Below are 26633 nucleotides of genomic sequence, written 5' to 3' on the forward strand. Positions count from 1 at the left end.
ACAAGGGTGGATACTACATTATGATTATGGGAAAAATGTATCAGGAACATATAGCACTCATCAACATATACTCACCAAACAAAGGAGCATCAAAATACATAAGGCAACTATTATAAACTCAGAAGGAAAAAAAAAACTGCAAAAAAACTGCAAAAAAAAAAAAAAAAACAACTCACAAAAACAAAGGAAAAAAGGAAGGACCTGAGAAATGAAATTAATGGTCAGAAAACAAAAATTAAAAATAGAAATAAGAATATATATGAGATAAAAATGTAAAGAGATAGAGCACAAAGCAAAACTGGAGAAAGTTCTGGATCAGAATAGAACACATAGAAAAATAAGCCAGTGACCTTGAAGACCTTGAAGATGATAATTCACAAAGGACCCAACAGAAAGAAGAAAGATAAGTAAAAAAAAAAAAAAAAAAGTTAAGAAATTCATCAGGAATTACCAGATTCCATAAACAGACATAACATAAGAGTAATGTGTATTCCAGAAGAGAAAAAATATATAAAATGGAGAGATCCTACCAAATAATCAGTGAAAACTTCCCAAATCTAGAAAAGGAACTAAAAACACTAGTCTACACAACTAAAAGAATACTTGGTAATCTAAGAGATCAACATATATATATATATATACATAATCATGATACTTCCAAGAGGTCAAAGAATATTGAAGATGGTTAGGGAAAAATCACAGATAATTTGTACATGTACTCCCATCAGGCCTATATCAATTTTCTCTAAAGCAACCATATATGCAAGGAGAGAATGAAATTACATACTCAAATAGTTAAAAAACATCTAGAATATTATACCTGTTAGAGACTCCTTCAGATATGAGAAATAAAGACCTTCCCAGACAAGGTCTCCCTGGTGGTGCAAAGGTTTAAGCTGCAACCTATGAAGCTATCCACAGCCACTGCAGCACGAGTTCTAATCTGGGCCAGGAAGATACCCACATGTTGCAGCAGACCTCATCTGACTTGCCCACTGCTCCCCTCAGCAGTCTATTTCATTCAATCTGCCTGTTCTGTTCCCTGCTCTGTCTCTGGTGAATCCTCTCACCTCCTGCACCTCTGGCCTGTACCACAGTTCTTGTATGCATAATAAATAAATCTTAAAAAAAAAAAAGACCTTCCCAGACAAAAGTTCGAGGCTGCAATTATTAGACTAAATTGCGAGCAATGCTGAAAGCAGTAGTGATGGGTACAGTGTGAGTAAAGGCGCTTGTAGAGGCTTCAACCTATAACCCCAAGATAGTTACAATGATGTAAACCAACTTTTACCTCAATAAACACAATTGGGAAAAAATATTCTTAAGAGATCTCTTGTCAACATCACAGGAGAATTTCCACAAAATACTGAACAAGCAAATAAATAGAACCAGAAATCTAAAACAAAATGGCAGCAGAAAATCTAATCACCCTAATAACTACCCTAAAAACGTAAATGAATTTAACTCACTAACCAAAAGGCACAGAGATGAAAAATGGTTTAGATAACAAAACCCAAATTTCCTTTCTCCAGCAGATCCATCTGTGCTCCAAAGGTCAAAACAGACTCAAAGCAAATGCCTAGAAAAAAACAATCCTGTAAACAAATGGAATCCCCCCACCAAAAAGAAAAGCAGGGACAGTCATATCAGACAAAACAAAATTTCATTGATAAAGGTTACAAGAGGGCCTCCCTGGTGGCATAGGGGTTAAGTCTCAGCACTTTCACCACTGTGACCTGAATTTGATCCCCAGCCAGGAAGCTAAATCACATTTGGCACAGAGCTCTCCTGTCTCACCCACTGCTCCCCTTAGCAGTGTATTTCAGTAGAAGTGTCTGTTCTGCTCCCCACACTGTCTCTGGTGAATACTCTCACCCCCCTACCCTGCACCTCTGGCCTAGATCCCAGTTCTTCAATACAAAAATAAATAAATAAATCTTTAAAATAAAATAAAAAGGTTACAAGAGACAGGGATGGCTATTAAGATAATGATTAAGGGAACAATGTATCAGGAAGGTGTATATCATCAATACACATGCACCAAAATAATGAACAACAAAATATATAAGACAAATATTAACAAACCTAAAAGCAGATATTAGCAACAACACACTAGTAGTAGGGGACAGTAGATGCTCATTAATGGACAGGAACCAGGAAGAAAAGCAACAAGGCAATAATTGTCTTATATGAGAAATTAGAACGCCTGAGCTTAATACACATTTATAGTTCACAGCATCCGAAAATATTTCTATAAATTCTTTTCAAGGCACATGGAACATTCTCCAGGTTCGATCACAATGTAGGTCACAAAAAATGTGTCAAAAATTAATGAAATGTGAAATTATATCAGCTATCTTCTCTGACTACAACATCAAACTAGAAATCAACCATGAAAAGAAAGCAGGAAAAACTTCTCATTTGTGAAGATTCAACAACATAATATGGGATATCTATTGGATTTATGAAGAAATAAAAGAAGAAACTAAAAAGTCACTGAAGACAAATAACAATGAAGACCACTACTACCAGAAATTATGGGATACAACAAAAGCAGTACTATGGCAGATGTATATAGCAATAGAAGCCCATATGAAGAAACAAGAATAAGATCAAATAAATAATCTACCTTTACACTTCAAGGAATTAGAAAAGAAAAAGTAAACAAAAATCAAGGTCAAAGGAAGAAAACAATAAAAAATTAGAATAGAAATAAAATAGGAATCAAAAAGATGATAGTCAAAAAAAATCAATGAAACTAAAAGCTGGTTCTTTAGGAAAATTAACAAAATTAACAAAATAGATAAAACTCTAGTTAGGCTTACAAGCAAAATATGCAGAACACTCTATTAAAGAATAAAAAATGAGAGAGGATAAGGAGCAACAGATTTCTCATAATTGCAGATGATAGTAAGAGTTTACTACAAATACCTATTAGCCAATAAATTGAATAATCTAGAATAAATGGACAATTTCTTAAAGAAATACAACCCTGAGACTGAATTAGTAAGAAATAGAAAATCTGAACAGAAAGGTTATAATCAAGCTTATTAAAACAGAAAGGTTATAATCAAGCTTATTAAATCAACAGTATCACAAAAATCAAAAGCCCAGGGGCAGACAGTTTCACAGTTGAGCTGTATCAAGCCTTCGATGATGACCTACACCATTCCTAGTCAAACTTTTCAAAAACATTGATGGAATGCTTTTGAAACATTTTATGAGGAAAACTTTAATGTGATAGCAAAAGTAGTCAATGCTATTTCAAAAGAAGACAATTACCAAGCAATATCCTGGTGAACATAAATGAAAAATCCTCAAAAAAATCTTGGTAAATTGAACTCAACAATGTATTAAAGGGATCAAAAAACATGATCAAGTGGACTTATCCCAGGATTATAAGAATGGTTCAATATCTGAAACTGATCAATTGTAATTCACCACATCAACCAAAGGAAATAGAAAAATAGCATGATCATATCAAAAGATGTGAAAGCAGTAGGGAAGATTCAGCCCACTTTATGATTAAAAAATACCTCAAAAGTAGGTCTAGAAGAAACGTATATAAGCATTTAGAAGATTATATATGACAAACCCACCATTAACATCATACTAAAATGTAAAAGCTGAAAGCTCTTCCTAAAAGATCAGTAATAAGAAAAGGCTATTGAAATTCACCACTACTATTAAGATAGTATCAGAAGTCCTACTAAGAGCAATAAAGCCAAAAAAAAAAAAAGATAAAAGGAATATAAATTGGTTAAAAAAAAAAAAAGAAAATCATCACTCTTTGCAGATGACATGATTATATACACAGAAAACCCTAAAGACTCCACACCACACACACAAAAAAAGTATTAGAAAAAAATAAATGAGTACAGTTAATAAGCAGATTTTTAAAAATGTATATACAAATATTAGTTACAGGGCCTCCCTGGTGGCGCAGCGGGTTGAGCACAGTGCTGTGAAGCTGTTCTCAGCCTCTGCAGTGTGGGTTCGATCCCAACCAGCTGGCGAGAATCCCATATGGTGCGGCAGAACTCTCCTGTCTTGCCTGCTGCTCCCCTCAGCAGTGTATTTCTGTCATCTGCCTGTTCTGCTCCCTGCTCTGTCTCCAGTGAATCCTCTCACCCTCCTGTGCCTCTGGCCTGTACCCCAGCTCTTATATAAAAATAAATAAATCTTTAAAAAAAAACACAAATATTGGTTACAAACAATGAACTAAAGACAAAGAAATCAATAAAACAATCCCATTTACTATCACAACAAAAAATTATACTAAATATACTGGAATAAAATTAACAAAACAAGAAAAGGACCTGTATAATGAAAACCATAAAATGTTATTAAAAGAAGTAGAAGAAACAAAGAAATGAAAAGGTATCCTGTGTTCATAGAATGGAAGAATTAACATTTTTTAAATGGTCATCTTACCCAAGCAATATACAGATTCAATGCAAGCCCTATCAAGGTTTCAATGACATTCTTCAAAGAAATAGAATAAATATTAATGAACTTTTTATGTAACCACAATAGACCCAAGCTAGTCAAAGTAATCCTGATAGGAGGAAAAATGGAAAAATCACACTCCCAGTCTTCAAACTATAATACCGCAAATTATGCCTCCATGCTAATCAAAACAATTTAGTATTAGAATAAAAACAGATTCAGATTTCAGAGTCTGGAAACAAAACCACACTGATATGGACAATTTATGATGAAGGAGCTAATAGAACACACTGGAGAAAGGAAAGTCACATCAACAAACGGTACTGAGAAATCATGACAGCCACATGCAAAAGACTGAACCTAGACTTCTATGTGAAAACATTACCAACATTAACTCATAATGGGGTTAAAGATTTTCTAATGCCTGAAACCATAAAACAGAAAGAAAAAAAAAAGCACAGGGCAAGCACTCCACAATGTTAGTGCCAATGATGTATTTGGAAACTCCACTCCTACACAAGGGAAATAAAATAAAAAGTAAATGAAGCTCCTTCAAACTAGGAAACTTCTGAACAGAGAAGAAACTATCATTAAAACAAAAAAGACACCCTGACAAATGGTAGAATATATTTCTACCTACTGACAAGGGGATAATATCAAAGATGGACAGAGAACTCATGTAACTCAACAAAAAGAAATTTAATATCCCAATTAAAAAAATTGCAGAAACCCCAAAAGAACACTTTTCTAAAGAATACATAAGATGGTCAATAGTCACATGAAAAATTGCTCATTATCACTTATCATCAGGGAAACACAAATCAAAAACCCACAAAGAGATACTATCTCATAACTTTGAGAATGTCCCAAATCAAAAGGTCTTGAAACAGCCAGTGTTGACAAGTGTGTGGGAAAAAAACAAACTTTCCTTTGTAAACTATTGAATATAGACTAGTCCAAATCCTATGGAAAATAGTAGGGTGATTTCTCAAAATTGTCCAAATAGATCTACTATATAATCCAGGAATCTCACTCCAAAAACACTAAAATGAAGGGATTATGTGCACCTACATTCATTACATCACTATATACACAAGACGAACTATGGAAGGAGCCTCAGTTCCCAACAACAGATACATGGATAAGGAGATGCAGTATACACAAGGAATACTACTCAGCTATTAAAAAGAAAAAGAAAAAGAAAAGAACACTTGCCATTTGCAACAACATGGATGGAATTTAAGGAGATTATGCTAAACAGAGTAATCCAGAAGGAGTAAGACAAACACCATATGGTTTCATTCATATGTGTAAAACAGTAAAACAAAACAAAGAGCCAGAAAACACTAAACCTAAAACAAACCCTAAAAATATGACTATGAAACAAAGGGTACCAGAGGGGGACTGGGAGCATGGAGATGAAAAGGAGAGGAACAATGGACTACAGTACAAGGCTATGGTGAATTGGTGCTGATGTGATTCAGTAAACTATACCTCTTGCCTGCCAAGGTAAGAGCCTATATTTCTGAACCATTTGGAGTGATTACCTTAATTTAAAAATATTAATTACCTTAATTTAAAAAATATTAAAAATTGGAATAATTATCTTTAGAAAGATTTACTTCTAGGAGATGCAGGACTGAAATAACCCAAATTTCCATTCATCTGACAGCCTGAATTTATACAAGAAACAAACACAAACATCTCCAATTTCTAATTCAGGGTTCTAGAAGTATAAAACTTCAAATTAATGGTAATACATTGAAGATACCTTTCAAAAGGTTTATCAAACTGTTATATGAAAGTTTACAATTTTCAAACATTGCATTTATATTCCCAGAGAATGGAGGCAAAATAAATTCAACTCTACAAATTAAATTCACTCTATTAACTTTATGAAATACCTTTACCTGTTTTTTCTGCATGTAAATTATGTTTCTTGTCATCATGATGACGTCCAGTTCTCCACTCATTTAAAGCTTCCTGAAAGGACTGGGCAGAAGTTTCTTCATTGAATGTCCCTTCACACAAGAGTATATCTCCTGATTCTGTGCTTTCTTCTCTTCTGGGTGTTGAAATTTCTACCTAAACCAATTAAAAATATACTAAATTATGCTTTACTAAAATTTCTGTATCTTAAAATACAGGTAGCATTAATTATTGAGCACTATAAAATACATTACTTTAATACAGACTAGACAATTTTACTGCTGTATATATTTTATTTCTTTCTCTGTCACCTCATGGGGTGGCAGAGTTGGGAGCAACGCAGGCTGGTGGAAAGACAACTCAAAATCCAAGTAGAGAGAGACCCACAGGGGCTTACACCTCAGGATGTGCAACCCTAGAGTGGCGTACACCTCAAAAACTGCAACTCCTTTACAAAGGCAGTCTCATATTTATTGAGGATCAGGCTCAGAGACAGTGGGCAAATAAGTGGAGGAATGTATGTTGAGGAGATTGGGGGTGCATAATAGTCTGGTGCAAGCTGGGGGGAGGTGAATAACAGTTGTTGTCTGGATGGCTCCACTGTTCCCTCTGACCAAAGCATCGTATCTCTAGCTCCTGTTCTCACTTAACTTTCTGTTATGGTGATGTAGCTGGTATGCTAATCTGGCCATAAATTCTGCCTTCTGTTCTCAACAGATACCGGTTTTCCAGTATATTTCTTACACCAGGACTTGTTTCCTGGTGAGAGGCCCCCTGCCTGACTCTGCATTTTAGCTTCACCAGCAGGAACTCTGGGCTCCAAGACAATATCTCTGAGAACAAGGGGATCTGGGAATCCCACAGTTCTTATTGGAGTAATATTGTATTGTACATTATATAGTTTTCATGTGTTCATGATCGAGAATAAGCATGTATATATACTACATCAAATTCACTACTAAAACTTCACAATTCCATATCTGATTCCTTTAAAACTCTAATGGTAGGGCCTCCCCCGTGGCTCAGCAGTTGAGCACTGGGCTGCGAAGCTGCCCGCAGCCTCTACAGCGCCGGTTTGATCCCTGGCCACCGGTGAGGATCCCACATGGTGTGCAAACCTCTCCTGCCACACCCACTGCTCCCCTCAGCAGTGTGTTTCGTCAGTCTGCCTGTTCTGCTCCCCACTCTAGCTGTGGTGAATATTCTCACCCTACCGCACTTCTGACTTGTATAAATAAATAAATAAACAAATCTTTTAAAAAAATAAAACTCTAATGGCTATCATACATATTCTCCTCAGAATTAAAACTGGAGTACTGAAAATAAAATATCATTATTTTATTTATCAGAGTTCTCATGGAAAGTGACAATAGCCTTGTATATAATCCTCCTATTCTCCAACCTCCTCCTGCTTCCTGAAATCTCCCCATGGCATAAAAATTCATGTATAAATTTGATCATGTCATCCTTCTGCTCAAAATGCACCAATGATTCTTTAGGAAAACTCCAGGCTTTCCTAGGTTCCTGCAGGACCTAAAATGGTCCACACAACCTCATACACCCTGATTTTACATCACCTCCTTCAATTCTCACATTCACTCATCCCACTTCAGCTAAATAAATGTTCTTGCAGTTTAGGAAAACCCATCAAGTATGTTCTTTTTAAAGCCTTACTCTCACTTACCCAATGTCTGCAGTGATCCTTTTTCATATTTTGTCACATAGTCATTCCACTCATTTCATTTGGTCTCTGTTCAAATGTCACCTACTCAGAGAGTAAATGATGACCCTTCTGATAATTCCAAAATGTACAGCCTCTTTCTTTCCCAACTTTACCTTTACCTTCATTATTTACCTTCATTATTTTTCCCCATACCTTATCTCCATGTGAATTTAGTCTATGTGCTTATTTGTCTCTCCCTATTAAAATGCAATGAAAAGGATTTTTTTTCCTCTCAGTATCTAGAACAGAGCATGGTGCAAAGAAGGTGCTCATTAAAAGTTAGTTGAATTAATGAATAAATTAGTCAATACAGATGAAACACTGAAAGCTTCTCATCTTATGATAGAGTGAAGGATGAATTCAATATAAAATATGCAACCTTTGTGAAGTCACAGAAGTAAATAAAGGTAGCACCTGTCAGTTACCCAGTGAATTACAGAAAATGGTCAAATTAGAAAACTAAAGCAAAATAAATTTCATATTAATGCTGAATTATCAAATGTGGATTACCCATACTGATCAAATTGCAAAAAAAAAAACCTCTATTATGTATCTTCTAGTTACAGGAGAATATTCCTTTGTGTCCAGTCCTTAATTGCAAAATAAATAGGAAGACTGTTAGAATACAAGTAAGAAAAGAATGTTAAATGTTGTTAAAAATTTAAAAATATAACAAAAAAATACCTGGGAATCTAATAGACACCAGATGCTAGCTGTTGGCTACAATAGGAACAGGTACAAGGAAACAGGTATTTAACTTAGGCAAATAAGAATTCTATGGGCAAAAACTGACAGGTGGTATCCAGAGAGAGGGAGAGTTACATATGCCAAGCCATGGAGTCACACAGCACAGTGACATGGAAATGTGTACTTGTTCTTAGCCAAAAGGCTGAGAAGCAATGTGGTACGGGAATGTAAATCATTTGTATTGCTATCACAAAAAGTGATTAGGAATTTCAGTATTTCATTATAGTTGGAGATGAAGTTATAGACAAATGTTGATATGGTAGATAGAGGATAGATAGATAGATAGATAGATAGATAGATAGATAGATAGATAGATAGATAGACAAAGACAGATAAGGAGAAAAACACAAAATAGTTTTCACAATTATTCTTTATACTGGCAGAAGATAGAAACCATATAAATGTTGATCAGAGAACGATACATATTAAAAATCATTAACATCCAAATAAGGAGTATTTTATATTCATTGTTTAGAGTAAGAAAGCTGTAGAATGCACATATATGGGTATCAAAATATATTGTTAAATGCAAAAAACATGATTGCAGATCAGTATAAATCCATCTTGACGTGTAAAGAAATACATAACCAAAAAACAGAAAATATTATTGGATCCTAGAAGAGAAAGAGAATGAAATGCATTTTCTACTTTATAAAATTTTTGAACCTTAAGAAAAATCTAATATGAGTATTTGGAAAAGCAGTAAGAATAGATGTGACCAAATATTCAAGAAAGAGAACTTTTGGGTTGTAGACAGCATGAGGCATTTTAAATGAATGGGTGAGCAGAACAGTGAGATAAAGGACTTTAGAAAATAACTTGTTCTTGTTGAACTGGAAAGCTGACAGATTGGCTGCCACCAACAGTCATTTCAATAAGTTTTAGAGGAGAAATGAATTTATTTTGAAAACACTGAGTTTTAGGAGCATGTGGTACAGTTTTCATGTGTAGCGCCAGTGAGCAATGTGAGAACTGTATGTGTGTCTGTGTATGCACGACATTAATGAAGATACAGTGAAAATTCAGTCACTCAAAACTGAATAGCTTAAGTATTCAGTAACACCAGTAGTTCTCCAGGGCAGCTCCCAGCAATAAGTCAGAGATATGAGGGATTTTGTGGGGAAACATTTGGCTTCCCCATAGCAACGGCAGGGTGGGAAAAAGCCAGAGAGATATACATTAAGTCTCAAATGTTTCAGCCCTTTACTCTCAGATGTCATTTCTACTAGGAGTCCAACAAGAATTTTCCCAATGCTAATGGATCCAGGAAGTTTGAAAGAGCACATGAAATCTGTGTTTTATATCCATTATCCTCCTAGGTCATATGATAATCATGCAAGATACCTTTAAATATGCCTACTTTCCAGAAGAGGAAAAAGGCTAAGCAAATGGCCTAATGTTACAAAGTTATTGAAACAAACAAACAAATAAATACATAAATAAATAAAGGGTCCATATTTCAACTCAGGAGTCACTCTCTAAAATGAAAATATTTCAAGAAAATATTTCGAGAATGATACTTTACCAAGGATATCCATTGACTTGAATGCATAAGAAGAGCCCTAAAAAAGACACCAAACTTAAGTTCTATTTTTACTCTTCCAGGAAATAAAACTGTCTGGTATGCTAACGAAGAAATCAGATTCCCAGGCCTTAATCTAGACCCAAAAATATCAAAATGGGAGGAGAACAACAACAGATCAGGTATGTACATTTTTGTCAGGTATGAGTTACAAACAAATATTTCTGATGCCTATTACAATCGGGAAACTACTGCTTTCAGCACAGTGGAGTTCCAAGCATATCAGCGAATATCACATCCAGCATGTACCCTGCATATAGAAGCACACTGAGGGTTTATAGCAGTGATGCCCAGCCAGGATTACTTACCAGAATCACTGTGCAGTTATTAAAGTCACACATGTCTAGACCCTACCCGGGTATGTTTGTTTCTTTTTTTAATGCATACTCTTGGATTAATCCACTTAATTAATGACTCAAGTTAAGAAGTGGAGGGTCTATAGAGCATTACACAGTTATAATAAACTGAAGTTCAAGCCTGACAATCACTAAGCAACAGAGTGATGATTTTGAAAAAATTTAGCAAAATGGTGATTTTTGACAAAGTTACTCACTACATTTGAACTACAGTAAAAAGGAGAGGGACATCTAAAAAAATGGATTGTTACATAGACAAAAATTTGAGGATGTTTATTTCTTACTAAAGAATCAATACAATTCTATTATCAAAATACATGGGTCAATGAAAACCTCTCCAGACAAACCAGGTTCAGTAGTCAATCTCAATAACTGCCAGTTTGATATAAATTTGATTTTAAATAACAGTGAAATTGTCTGTCATCTAAAGGATTTGGCAAGGTTTTATATTTCTATTTTCTCTGAAGTCCTGTCTAATATACAATTGTTATTTTTTTTTTAATTTCTCACGAAGACTTATGTATTTCCTAATGTGATGAAAATACCCAGAAAACACATGGTCAAATAATCATGCATCAAAAAATCAGTGTTCAGTGGAATAAAAGCAATTTCCTTAAAAAAATCTTAAAAAGATTTTTATAATAAAATTGATTAATAAAAAATAACTCATGCTTACAACAAGAAAATAACCTCAAAAAATGTCTCCACGTTCATGCATGATGGAAAATGACTACTATATTTTCTTCAACTTACCTCAGAGCTTCTGTTCTGCAGAAGTAGTGATTTAGATTTATGTTGACTTTTACTAATATCTTTAGCAGAATGATCCTCCTCTTTTGGTTCGTTTGTATTACCTTCCTTTATAAACTTATGAGCAACATCCAGTACACTGGATAATATTTGAGATTTTGCCTATTAAAAAAGGAACAAAATATGATTTATTAAATCTATCAGTTTAAGTAAGTTAGGTACATTAAATTATATTATCATGTTTCAATATTCTGTCTCCTAATTTTCAATAAATTTAATATTCTAATATATAAATTGACATTTATATCAAACAATAAATAGTGAAAGTTGACATCTATTTAGGGGTTAGTTTGGTTTCATAGTGGCCTTAATATCATAAAAACACATCATTTAATCTTCATGTCAACTCAAAAGCATCAATATTTTTATCTGTTTTAGAGATAAAGAAGCTAAGTCTCTGAAAATTTAAATAAATTGCCCTTGACCACATGATAAGTGGTGAAAAAGGAATAACTCCAAGTACATATAATTCCAATGACACAATGTACTACAAAAAATAGCACATCTATTTATTTGGAGTTGACATGTCCAAATAAACAGATGTGCTATTTTTTGTGCACATTTTAGCTAACACCCCCCTCCAATAAAAAAAAAACTAAACTAAACTAAATTCTAGTCTATTGGGAACCTGAATAAATAGTAATGTGTATTCTATGATGCTAAAATATCTTCACAATGTTGACTATTCAAAAGTGCACATCAGAAAGTGCCTACCTATAGTTCCCTAGTGAACTCCAAGTTGTTCCTCATGCCATGCTGTACATTTGCTCATGAATTTCACTTACTAGAAAGGGCTTCCTTCCTATATTTCATTGTTTGCCAGATTCCTATTTCTTTTGGATTCATCCCAAGTAAGTCCTAAGAAGTCTTTTCTGTCCCCTTCCCCTGGAGGTATCTTCTTCATAACCTGAGTAGATCCCTACCAGCCCTTATGACATTGGACATTGATCTTACATTACCTTCTGGTGAGTATCTATCCCAACATAGCATGTAAGCTCACAGAAGGAAAAAATAATATATATTTTAAAGTCTTTGTGTAGCTAATACAGTACTGGAAAAAACAAGAAATGGTAAAAAAAAAAAAAGCTCTTGATGGGAATGAGAATTATAACTGCAGAATCAAAATAAATGATTGAGAAAAAGAGAAGGCCCTATTCTGAGGGGTCTCATATCAGTAAATACCCTGGTTTGCCAAGGACACCACAGGATTCCTGGTTGCTTCTGGGCTTGAGCCACACAAATCCCAGGGAGAAGATGAAGGACCATCAGATACTCTCTATTATCCTATTATATAGACAAGACAACTCAAGCTTAGAAAGCTAATTTCAAAGTTAATGAATGAAGATGTTTGGACTTGAGTTAGAACTAGAACTTCCTTATGGCTTAACCTCCTTTTTATCTACTGAATTATGTTAACAGAGAAAATGTAATTTTAATTTCCTAAAACATAAAAGATGTTACATTTTATCTCTAATAGATGTGAATATTGTTCCTTCTTTTATATATTTATTACTTATATGTGTGAAATATGTAATTCCACATAAAGTCTGTATAGAGATTAGTTTGTTTAGATTTTATTTCACTTGATGAATTACATGTTTGACCAAGCACTAGAAAATTAAAGGAAGGAAAAACTGGAGCTTCTCCTTTCACTGATGTCCTATATAACCTACATGGTGATGAAAAACAAAGCATAAACTTTGAAAACAGAGAATAATTATAGAACAAACTATATCTCTATTAAGAAGTGTAGAATTTAACAGCATAATTAAGATTGGAAATCCACCAAAATACAATAACATGCTATTTTTTAATACTGAAAATTTCTTAGGTATGTGAAAAATATATGTATTGTACATAAATGGTTTGTCACTCCCTGTTCTCCAGACTCAATCTCCCACATGCATACCAAAGAAGAATCAACAATTAACTGATAAGCATCACATCACTTTATCTACATAGGTTCCCCTTGAATCTGGGTGGAGTTGTAATTTAATTAAAACTAATAGAATATGAGAAGTAAAGGGCTTCACTTCCACTGGCAAGGAGGTAGGAAACAGTTGTGCCTCACTCTCTTACTCTTCATCAGGAAATACTCATGTTAAACTTCCAGCTGAGTAAAAAACTACACTTTTACTTTTTGAAACTACTTCTTGTTCTTTTGTATTATTCTTTTTGTATTGCAGCAAGTATTATTCTAATGTATGATCTCATATTTAGAAACTTCTCCTAAATAAATATTGTTTCAGCTACCAAAAAAAAATAGCACGTTCTTTAAATTTATTCTGCTTTATTGTTTTTATGTTTGACCAACACTACCAAATTATTTCCATTACTACCAATATTTCTCATTCTATTTGAAAAGGATGTTTTTTCCTCACAATACAATTCTATTTGTCAATGTAGGCTCATATCAAATGTTATGCAATTCCAATGTATCCAAGAACATTATAAAAATGAACTTAGGGCCTCCCCTGGTGGCGCAGGCAGTTAAGCGCCACACTGTGAAGCTGTCCACAGCCTCTATGTCTGGTTTGATCCCTGTCGGCCGGCAAGGGTCCCACATGGTGCAGCAGACCTCTCCTGTAGTGCCTGCTGCTCCCCTCAGCAGTGCATTTCATCAGTCTGCCTGTTCTGTTCCCCACTCTGTCTCTGATGAATCCTCTCACCCTCCTGCAAATCTGGCCTGTATCCTGGTTCTTGTATAAATAAATAAATAAATCTTTTTTAAAAATAAAAAATAAAAATGAACTGAAAGGACAAATTGTTTAATCTCTCTGGGACAACCATTTTCTTCTTTGATTGATTGCAGCAAAAATTAATAAATCCTCTGTGTTCTTTTAACACCTTGCTTATGGATATACTAGAATTTTGTTCCTCAAATTGTGATCCATAAATCAGTGACAACACCATCACCTAAAAATTTACTAAAAATGAAAAATCTCAGATCCCATTCAAACCCACTGAATCAAAATTTGCAGTTTGACATGTAACTTACATACACATTAAGGATTGAGAATCACTGTATTAGAACACCTACTAGTCAGTTGTATAATAATTGGTTGCATAAATCTGGCTTCCCTTTTGTGATTATGAATTCCTTGACAGAGGGGTTCATTCATATTTTATTCTGCCTTATTGTTTTACATCACCTACCTTCATTTTTTCTCCCTAAAGTCCTGTCCTTCACACTTTGCAACTAGAACATTACTTGATGCTAGTGCAGTACTTGAGAAATGTTGATTGAATCAAATTTAACTGACTTACTGAGACAAAAATGACAAAAAAATCCATTTGAACACTCCTTATTTGTGCCAAGCTATTTAAGTCAATGTCAATACAACTAAAATCAATGGCACCATTAATAATAGCACAAAAGGGCAGATCATTTACCTCTCTAAACCTAAGCGTTTACACATGTATAACTATACAGCAGAGTTGTGAAAACGGCTATACATCTGTATAAAAAACACCCAGCAGAGAGATGTGATAATATAGTGCATTCAAATGAGTGCTGTCATTTTATCTATATCACAATATACTACTACTCTGTAGGGAAGAGAAACAGTTTAAATATCCAGAAAATAGAACTCCTACCAAAATCAAGAGACAGAGGTGGATCTTAAGATTATGGTATAATAAAGAGCTAAGTGTATAATTCTATCCCTATAAAATAAATGGTAAACTGGATAGAATTGTTTGAAAATTGTTTCAGGTTTCTGGGAATCAATCAAAGGCAATCTTTAAGTACTTTGAATTAAGAATTCTTAACTCATTTGTTGTGACACAAATGAAGAACAGCAAAAGCCTGTGGCTTCTTTGCATGGGGTTGTTCCCATATTCTGTCTTCTTTTCCACATCTGTCAACATTAGGGTAAGAATGACCTCGTTGTACATGAAGTGTATGGAGTCAGAATCTTGAGGCTGCAGCAGGGTGATCATAGATTAGCAAAATTGTCTACAAATAGATTGGGAAAACCTGTTTCTCTGAAAGCATGAAATTTTGTTTCTATCTGGAGTGAGTAGTGAACCAGGTAAACATTTAATGAGTAAATTTGAAAATGAAAAAATACTACAGTGGATGAAAAAATAAATGTTGGGCCTCCCTGGTGGCTCAGAGGTTGAGCGCTGGGTTGTGAAGCCGCCCGCAGCCTCTGCGGCACCGGTTCGATCCCCGGCTGCTCCCTGGCCACCAGAGGAGGGTCCCACATGGCGCGCAGACCTCTCCTGCCACCCGCTGCTCCCCTCAGCAGTGTACCTCGGTCTTTCTGCCTGCTCTGCTCCCCGCTCTGGCTCTGGTGAATTCTCTCACCCTCCCTCGCTTCTGACTGTACCCAGTGCATGTATAAATAAATAAATAAAAATCTTTAAAAAGAAAAAAAAAAGAAAAAATAAATGTCGTGGGTGGGAATGTAAATTGGTACACTCATTATGGAAAATGTTGAGAATCCTCAAAACAATAAAAATAGTAGTTCCATAAGATCCAAATATCCCATGCGTAGGTATTTACTCAAAGAACATGGAAGTATTAATTTAAAAAAGTATATGCACCATGTTAATTACATCAGTATCAGAGTTAAGATACTTATTGACAGATGATTGGATAAAGTAGATATGGTATAGATTCACATGAAATACTACTTAGCTTTTAAAAAATAAAATACAAAATGCTGCCATTTTCAACAACATGGAAGGACCTAGAGGATATTGTACTTAGTGAAACAAGAAAGACAAACATCATTATTTCAGTGGTAACAAAATTAAATGAATGAACTAAACTAAACAAAAACAAATTTTTAGAATATAAGACTAAATTAGTGGTTAGTAAAAGAGAAAAGGGGGGAGGGGGCTCCCTGGTGGTGGAAGGGGTTAAAACGCAGCACTATGAAGCTATCTGCAGCCACACAGCAGCACAAATTAATTCCCCAGTCAGGGAGGTGACCCACATGGCATAACAGACCTCTCCTGTTTTGCCTGCTGCTCCCCTCAGCAGTGTATTTCAGTAGATCCACTTGTTCTGCTCTCCAAGCTGTCTCTGGTGAATCCTCTCACCCCCCTGCATCTCTGGCCTGCACCTAAGCTCTTGTACACATAAATAAATCTTTAAATAATTTGGGAAAAAAAAGAGAAAAGGAGGTTCAATTGATATAAAGGGTCAACTGTATAATGAAAAATAGAATTGGACTTTTAATGGTGAACTTAAAACAGTATATACAGATGTTGATTTTACAATGGTGCACATTGAAACATAAATAATTTTATAATATAATGTTAATTCATTAAAATTAAAAAAGCAACACACCTGAATTAAGTAATATATAATTAAGAAATTATGTAATTATAGATAATGTGTATTTCTGAGTATATACAGTAAAATCTAGGTCAGCAAATACTACTCAATAATATGAAGAAAGGTTTCCAACCAAAAGCAATTTTTTGAAAAGAAAAGGGATCTGTATCTATATTTATGGTTGTTTTCATACTTTTTTAAAAAGGAATAATGATTCCCTTTTATGTTAAAAAAGTTACTCTCATTAAAGAATAAAATGAATGTGTTGTTTTTTTTTTTTTTAAATTCCTTTAGTATGTCAAATTGGTTAAGAGAGTTGAAATAGGAGAAAAGTAGTGAACAAGACAAATTATCCTATTTAAAGGCAAAAAAAAGGGCCTCCCCTGGTGGCGCAGTGGTTAAGCACTGGGCTGCGAAGCTGTCCGCAGCTTCTGCAGCACTGGTTCCATCCCAGGCCGCCAGTGAGGATCCCACATGGCGTGCATACCTCTCCTGCCATGCCCGATGCTCCCCTCAGCAGTGTATTTCATCAGTCTGCCTGTTCTGTACCCCGCTCTGGCTCTGGTGAATTCTCTCACCCTCCCGCACTTCTGACTGTACCCAGTGCTTGTATAAATAAATAAAAAAAAATCTGAAAAAAAATAAAATAAAGGCAAAAAAATTGAAGAAAATTAGCACAACTTTTGAGACCTATGGAGTAATATCAGGCATCTAACATACATATAGTGGGAATCTCAGAAGTAGTAAATGACTAGATACACACACACACATATATATGTGTGTGTTTATCTATATATGAACACATTTATATACATATGCCTATATATAAAGAAATGATTGATAAGACTTAAGACTTTCCATATTTGATGAAAATTACTATTTTGAAAATCTGGGAAGTTCAATAAAGCCAACAAATATCCAAGACACATCAGAATCAAAGGTCTGAAAGACAACAGAAAAAACATCAGGAGTGGCTCCTCTCTGGTGGTGCAAGGGGTAAAGTCTCAGCACTATCAAGCTATCTCCAGTCACTGCAACATGAGCTCCATTCCCAGCCAGGGAGCTGACCCATGTGGTGCAGCAGACCTCTCCTGTCTTGCCTACTGCTCCCCTCAGCAGTGTATTTCAGTAGATCTGCCTGTTCTGCTCCCCATTCTGTCTGGTGTATTCTCTCACCCCCCTGCAGTTCTGGCCTACACCCAGTTCTTTAGAAAAAAAAAAAAACCAAAAAAAAATTGAAGTACTTTTTATTTTCAGGTTTTTTTTGTTTTTTTTTTTTTAAAGAACTGGGTGTAGGCCAGAACTGCAGGGGGGTGAGAGAATTCACCAGACAGAATGGGGAGCAGAACAGGCAGACTGACGAAATACACTGCTGAGGGGAGCAACAGGCGAGACAGGAGAGGTCCGCCACGCCATGTGAAACCAACGGCCAGCTGGGATTGAACTCGTGCTGCAGTGGCTGCAGATAGCTTCATAGGTTGCGTTTTAACCCATTGTGCCACCAGGGAGGCCCTAAATCTTAAAAACATACCAAGAGTAAAAGAGAAATATAGCTCATCACATATAAGTGTGCATCAACGCAATGAACAACTGACTTTGAATCATGTAGATGATGTAAAACAATCATTAAATATATATATATATATATATATATATATATATTTTATGGGACCCTTGCCGGTGGCCGGGGATCGAATTGGCTCTGCAGAGACTGCAGGCAGCCTCGCAACCCAGCACTCAGCCGCTGCGTCACCAGGGGATGACCATTAAATGAATAAATTTATGCAAGCACATGCTTTACCCATACACAGCAAAAAAGTAATTTCAATTGTACACTTTAAAAAAAAAAAATCGGGCCTCCCTGGTGGCACAAGGGGTTAAGCTCAGCACTGTGAAGCTATCTGCAGCCACTGTGGCACGAGTTCCATCCCCCGCCAGGGAGCTACACACAGGGAGCAGCAGACCTCTCCTTTCTCACCAGCTGCTCCTCTCAGCAACGTATTTCAGTCAGTCTGCTTGTTCTGTTCCCCACTCTGACTCTAGTGAATCCTCTCACCCCCTACACCTCTTGCCTGTACCCCAGTTCTTGTATGCACAAATAAATAAAAACCTTTAAAAAAAATCTTTGTTTTATACAAAAGATTGCAGTAAAGGAGAAACCGAAGAACAAAATGGACACAGGATTATGAAAAACATATAGCAACATGATATATGTAACTAACAAAATTTAATTATACTAAATGTGTATTAGCATTTCAATTAAGAGGCAGAAATTCAAAAACCAGCAACATATTTTAAAGCAACTGAACAAAAAAACTTGGAAATTTATATGGAACCACAAAAGGCCTCAAAATGCAAAACCAGTGCTAAGAGAAAAGGACATGTGGCGATATCAGGTTATGTGACTTAAAACTATTATAAATCAACAGTATAATAGACAAATAGATATACGGATGAATGGAACAGAATGAAATTCCAGAAATAAATTCTTGTACATACCTATGTTCTATGATTAGGCATCCCCACAAAATGGGGAACAGATAGCTTTTTTTTTTAACATTTATTTATTTTTATACAAGAACTGGGGTACAGGCCAGATGCACGGGAGCGTGAAAGGATTCACTGGAGACAGTGGGAACAGAACAGGCAGGGTGAAGAAATACACTGCTGAGGGGAGCAGTGGGAAGACAGAAGAGGTCTGCTTCACCATGTGGGATTTTCACCAGCCTGCCGGAATCGGAAGCTGCTCTGCAGATGCTACGGACAGCTTCTCTGTGCGGCGTTCAACCGCCGGCGCCACGAGGGAGGCCCTAGATAGTATTTTTAATAAACAGGTCTAGGAAATTTAGAAATCCATGCAAAAAACAATGTAGGTAGATTACTCACTAACACCATACACAAAACAAGCTCCAAATAGGCAAGAGATTTAGATGAGATCTACAACAAAATCATAGAAGAAAACGTAGGTGGTACATTCCATGGTAATAAATATAAATATATACATACATACATATATATATTTATTTATTCAGTGACTCAGATATAAGTATATATATATGCTCATATATACTATATAGGCTATATGTTATACATTATAATATATTTGTATACATTGTTATATATAATATGATATAATGCAATGTAATGAAATGTAATGTAATGTAATATATATTATATAAACTCATGCCACTGCAACATGAGTTTGATCCCCAGCCAGGGAGATACCCACATGGCACAGCAGACCTCTCCTGTCACCCTCCGCACCCCTCAGCAGTGTATTTCAGTGGATCTGCCTGTTCTGTTCCCCACTCTGTCTCTGGTGAATCTTCTCAGCCCCCACACCTCTGACCTACACCCTAGCTCTTGTATGTATAAATAAAATAAATCTTTAAAAAAAAGAGGGCCTCCCTGGTGGTGCAGGGTATTAAGGACAGCACTGTGAAGCCATCCACAGTCTCTGCAGCATGTGTTTGATCCCCGGTGGGCCAGGGAGCTACCCACATTGTGCAGGGACCTCTCCTGTCTTGCCTGATGCTCCCCTCAGCAGTGTATTTCAGTCAGTCTGCCTGTTCTGTTCCCCACTCTGGTAAATTCTCTCACCCCCCTGCACCTCTGGCCTGTACCCCAGTTCTTATATGCATAAATAAATAAAAATAAAAATATAAAAGAAAAGAGTAAGGAAACCTATTACACATCATCCAACAATTCCACTTCTGGGGATACATCCAAAATAATTTAAAGCAGAGCCGGGAAGAGATGTTTTCACCATCATTGTCAAAGAAGCATTATTTACAATAGCCAAGACGTATAAAAGACATTAAGTATTTATAAGTATATAAATGAAAAAGCAAAATGCGGTGTATGAACACATGCAATTAAATATTATTCAACATTTAAGAAGAAAAACTGCCACATGCCATACCATAAATGAACCTAAAGAAAATTATGCTAAATGAAACAAACCAGCCTCACAAACCAAATACTGCACGACTCCACTTGATAGGAAACTATATTAATGACATTTATAGAAAAGAATGTTGCATAATGGGCAAGGAGTTTCAGTATTGCAAGATAAAAATTCTAGCAATTGATTGCCCAGTCATGTGAACATATTGAAAAACACACTTAAAATGATTAAGAATATAAATTATATTTTATGTATATTTCACCACATTAGATATTTTTAAACATTTATGGGATATAGAGCACTGAGAATAAACAAAATAATTTTTCACAAGTATAAAGTTAGATAACTTATGCCACCTAATACAAAAACACTTACACTAATTAAGACAATGTGGTATTGGCATAAGACTTGGTAAACAGATTCATAACACAGAAAAGAGAGTTCAGGAATTAGTCTTTATTCAATTCTTTTTCAATAAATATACTAAGCCAATCTAGTGTGAAAATTATAATCTTTATTTTTAAAGACATATTTATTGCATTATATTTTATTGAAGTAACATCAGTTTATAGAACCATATGTGACTTAGTGGTAGAAGTTCCTACCTCTTCAGATGCTTATTTCGATAACATATCCAATAACAAAGAAACCATAATACTCCACAATAGTTCAATGGAACCTCTACCACATTTTTTTCCTACCTTCTATAGTCCCATTGGGAAGTTTAAATTCTATATCAGATTTAGAGTTGTTTTGGTTTAGTTTTTTCCTGATCCTATGTTTTGTTTCTCTACATTCTACAACTGTGTGAAGTCATCCAGTATTTGTCTAACGGCCTTTGATTTATTTCACTTAGCATAATCACTTCCACTTTCATCTATGTTATCCCAAATGGAAAGATTTCATCATTTTTTATTCCTGAGTGGCAACCCATTATGTATATATACAATAATAGTTCACTCATTTGTCATTGGGCACTTTGATTATTTCCATAAATTGGCTATTATAAATAGTGTTGTACTGCATATAGGAGTGAGCTTATCCTTTTGTTAGTGTTTTTGCATTCTTCACGTAGATACTTAAGAATGGGATTGCTGAATCACACCGTAGATATAGTCCTAACATTTTGGGGGAAAAAAAGTGTTGTCTATAGTATGAAAATCTTCATACTATCCCAGCTAAACTCCACTAACAATATATGAGTGATTTTTTGTCCTACATATCCTCACCAATACATGTTGTTCCTTGTTTTTTTGACATAAGTCATTCTCACGGGTGTGAGGTGGTATCCAATTGTGGTTTTGGTTTGCATTTCCCTGATGATAAGTGATGAGTGTTTCTCATGTGCTTTTAGGCTATATAAAAATCCTCATGGAGACAAATTCAACAATTACATTAAAACAATCAATTAGACACCATGACCAAATGGGATTTTTACTCCAGGAACATGAGGGTGGTCAACATCCACAATCTAATCAGTGCAATTCACCATAGCAACAAAAAGAAGGATAAAAATCATGTGATCGGGAGCAACATGGCGGCGAGGAGATGCTGCGAGTAAGATCTCCCATTAAAAAAAGTTAATAGGGAGGAAAAGAGGCAGGTCCCAGTGAGAACTGGGACACGGAAGATAAACGGGTGACTCCAGCAAACTACCCCAAGAAGAAAGTGGCCATAAAAGAGGACTAGAAGGGAGGGAAGCACAGAACCCTGCTCCCCTCCCCCGCCCACAGAGGCGGCACTCTCCGACCAGCAGAGAGGAGGAAGACAACAAACCAAAACAAAACGACCAACAAGAACAAACTACACAGCAAGCGGGACTGTGAGTGGAAAGGAACTATTGCAGCCACCACACCCCGTGAACAGGAGCTGAGGCGAACCCGGCAGGATTCGCCGCGGCGGTGAGCGAACTGCTCCGGGCGCCATTAGAGAAGAACAAAGACCCCGGGAGACGCGCACGCAGCCCAGGCTGCCCGTAAGCTTGTGCGGAAAAGCGGTGCGCTTGGCGCGCTTGAAAAGCAAATGCAGACCTAGATCGCGGCTGCCCAGGTACCCGCGCCTGCGACCTAGGCTTGCGGGGAGATGCGGGGAGGTCCTCACTGAGGTGAAGGTCCCTCCCTGAGTAAGCAGGAACCAGGCGCCCAGGCACGGGAGCTGTGCAAAAGGCGCCATTCCCGCGCCACTGAACTGGGCTACAGCCCGCGTCCTGGAACTGAGGGCTTTGAACTGAGACCCGGGGCACGAAAATTCGGTGCGTGGGTTCTCCACGACGGTGGGGCACAAGGCAGACACAGCACCCCAAAGCTGTTGAGGTGTACCCTACCATTCCCGCTCTGTTCCCTGTCCCACGGGGTGGGGGGAGGCGAAAAACAACCCCCCAAGGACACTAGGAGAGATCTCTGGCGCCACCTAGCCACCAGGAAAAAAAAGTCACTAACACCCCATAGAAAAGGAAATTTCTTAAGACTGCTTGAAAAGGGCAGAAGGCTTCTGGAGGACCCAGTGGCCAGCCGGGAAGTTAGCCCACGCCAGGCCCCTTCCGACCAGCAGTCTGAGCCCACAGAGGGAGCAGGCACCCACGTCCGGGGCAGACCGGGTGCGCAGAAGAGTGTGCCTGAAACCGGAGGTGCAGGGACTGCATCCCGCTTCGCCATTTTAGAACAGGGACATTTCTTCAGTAAAAACTGCCTAAAACCAGCAGAAAGCTCCCCCAGAAGACAGAGATGGCTCCTGGAAGAGCCAGAGGGGAGCGGAGAAGTTCACCCAAGATGCCGGTCAGTCCGAGCAACACAGTGTCCCAACGCATACGACAAATTAGAAAACAGACAGTAGGGAGTAGAAGAACCACACGCAACCTAACAACTCCTCAGGAAAGAAGCACACCACAAAAAGAAAACCACTCCCCAGATGCAACGACAGCAACTTGGAAGAACTTCTGAGCCTTCCAGAAAGAGAATTAAAAATTGCCATGATTAAAAAAGTGATAGATCAGAAGAAGGAAATTGAGTGCCTAAAGAGGGAAGTAAGAGAAATGCAGGAGATCAAAGAATTAATGGAGGAACTAAAGAACTCTGGGAAAAGCAATGAAAGCAGAATAGATGAAATGGAAGAACGAATAAGTAATCTTGAAGACACAGAAATAAAAAGAACCAAAACAGAAAAGGAAAGAGAAGTACGAAGGAAAAAGACCAAGGAATGACTTCGTGAACTATCTGACTCCATGAGGAAAGGAAATATAAGAGTTATAGGAATTCCAGAAGGAGAGGAGAGAGATGTAGGAACAGAGAAAATATTCATGGATATAATTGAAGAGAACTTCCCAAATGCGAAGAAGGAGCGGAAAATTGATATACAAGAAGAAAGAAGAACACCAAACATCCACGACGAAAGGAAAAACACAGCAAGACACATAATAGTAAAGCTCCCAAGAATCCAGGACAAGGAAAAAATAATGAAGCTGACAAGAGGGAAGAAACAGATAACATTCAAAGGAAAACCAATCAGGCTGACATCAGACTTCTCTGAAGAAACACTACGGGCAAGGAGAGAGTGGAGGGACATAGACAACAGACTCCAAGAAAACAGATGCCAACCAAGAATACTCTATCCCGCAAAGCTCTCTTTCCTCCATGAAGAAAGAATATGGACCTTCCCAGACAAAGAGAAACTCCGGAATTTCATTGCGACTAAACCCCCACTCCAAAAAATACTACAAGGAATCCTAAAGCCAGAACCTCAGAGGGACGAATATCAACAAAAGAAGACCAAAAAAAAAAAAAGTTATTAAAAGAATAAATAAATAAAATCAAAGGAAAGACAAACATAATGGCAAATACAGATGCTAACATATCAATATTAACTCTAAATGTAAATGGACTAAACTCTTCAATAAAAAGACACAGAGTTGCAGCCTGGATTAAGAAACAAAACCCAACCTTTTGCTGTCTCCAGGAAACACATTTAGCTGCAAAAGATAAAAATAGACTCAAAGTTAAAGGATGGAAAGCAATCCTACAAGCAAATGGGCCAAAAAAGAAAGCAGGAACAGCTATACTTATATCAGATAAAACAGACTTCAAACTCAAAAAAATAAAAAGAGACCCCAATGGTCACTACATTATGATTAAGGGGACAATACTTCAAGAAGAAATAACACTCATTAACATATACTCACCAAACGAAAGAGCACCAAAATATATCAGACAACTGTTGTCCTCTCTGAAAACAGACATCAGAGAAAACACATACGTAGTGGGAGACTTCAACACACCACTATCAACAATGGATAGATCAACAAGACAAAAAATAAGTAAAGAAACTAAAGCTCTAAATAAGGACCTAGAGCATTTGGGCTTAACAGACATATATAGAACACTAAACCCAAAAAAATCTGAGTACACATTTTTCTCAAGCGCACACGGATCATTCTCCAGGATCGATCACATCCTGGGGCACAAGACAAACATCAACAGATACACCAAGATTGAAATCATACCAACCATCTTTTCTGACCATGAAGGCATCAAACTAGAAATAAATCATAAAAAGAAGGCAAGGAACTATCCTACCTCATGGAGATTAAAAGCCACACTACTGGAAGACCACTGGACTAACGAGGAGATCAAAGAAGAAATTAAAAAATTCTTTGAATTGAATGACAAGGAGGACACCAATATCCTAAATGTATGGGATGCAGCAAAAGCAGTAATAAGAGGAAAATATATAGCAAAAGAAGCTCACATCAAAAAACAAGAAAGAACTCAAAGAAACAACATAATCTCGAAGCTCAAAGATCTAGAAAAAGAACAACAAAAAAACCCCAAAACCAGTAGAAGAAAAGAAATAATAAAAACCAAAGCAGAAATAAATGAAATTGAAACTAAAAAAACAATCCAAAAGATCAATGAAACCAAGAGCTGGTTCTTTGAAAAAATAAATAAAATAGACAAACCCCTAGCCAGGCTCACAAAGGAAAAAAGGGAGAAAGCACAAATATACAGGATCATAAATGAAAGAGGAGAAATCACAACGGACACAGCAGAAATCAAAAGAATAATCAGTAACTACTATGAACAGTTATATGGAAACAAGTTCAACAATCTAGAGGAGATGGACAAATTCCTACAACTCTACAATCACCCAAAGCTAGATAAAGAAGAAATAGAACACCTAAACAGACCAATTACAAGCAGCGAAATTGAAATGGTAATCAAAAACCTCCCTAAAAACAAAAGCCCAGGACCTGATGGATTTACAAATGAATTCTACCAAACATTCAGAGACGAATTAGTGCCTATCCTTCACAAACTCTTCCAAAAAGTTGAGAAGGAAGAGACAATACCAAACACATTCTATGAAGCCAATATTACACTAATACCAAAACCGAATAAGGACAACACAAAAAAGGAAAACTATAGGCCAATCTCCCTAATGAACACTGATGCAAAAATCCTCAATAAAATTTTAGCTATCAGAATCCAACAATGTATCCATAAGATAATTCACCACGACCAAGTTGGATTCATTCCAGGGGCACAAGGATGGTTTAACATCTGAAAATCAATCAACGTTATCCAACACATCAACAAAAAGAAATATAAAAACCATATGATAATATCAATAGATGCTGAGAAAGCTTTCGACAACGTGCAACACCCATTCATGATAAAAGCCCTTGAAATCCTTGGGATACAAGGAACATACCTCAACATCATAAAGGCCATCTATAACAAGCCAACAGCCAGTATCATTCTCAATGGTGAAAAGCTGAAAGCAATTCCATTAAGATCTGGAACAAGACAAGGATGTCCACTTTCACCACTGCTTTTCAATATAATACT

The 26633-nt window shown here is 36.5% G+C and overlaps 1 protein-coding gene across 1 annotated transcript in view; it reads right to left on the reverse strand.

Annotated features, from left to right (window-relative positions):
* ZBBX (zinc finger B-box domain containing) overlaps positions 1 to 26633 on the reverse strand; it is a gene marked incomplete at both ends in the record, with an annotated part of 181663 nt that overhangs the window by 98309 nt on the left and 56721 nt on the right. The window contains 2 exons of the mRNA XM_084232624.1: positions 6360 to 6534; positions 11540 to 11698. Coding sequence (XP_084088750.1) covers positions 6360 to 6534; positions 11540 to 11698 — 334 coding nt within the window. The remainder of the gene's footprint in view (positions 1 to 6359; positions 6535 to 11539; positions 11699 to 26633) is intronic.

This window comes from Talpa europaea (genome assembly GCF_964194135.1).
Source record: "Talpa europaea genome assembly, chromosome: 4".
Lineage (NCBI taxonomy): Eukaryota > Metazoa > Chordata > Mammalia > Eulipotyphla > Talpidae > Talpa > Talpa europaea.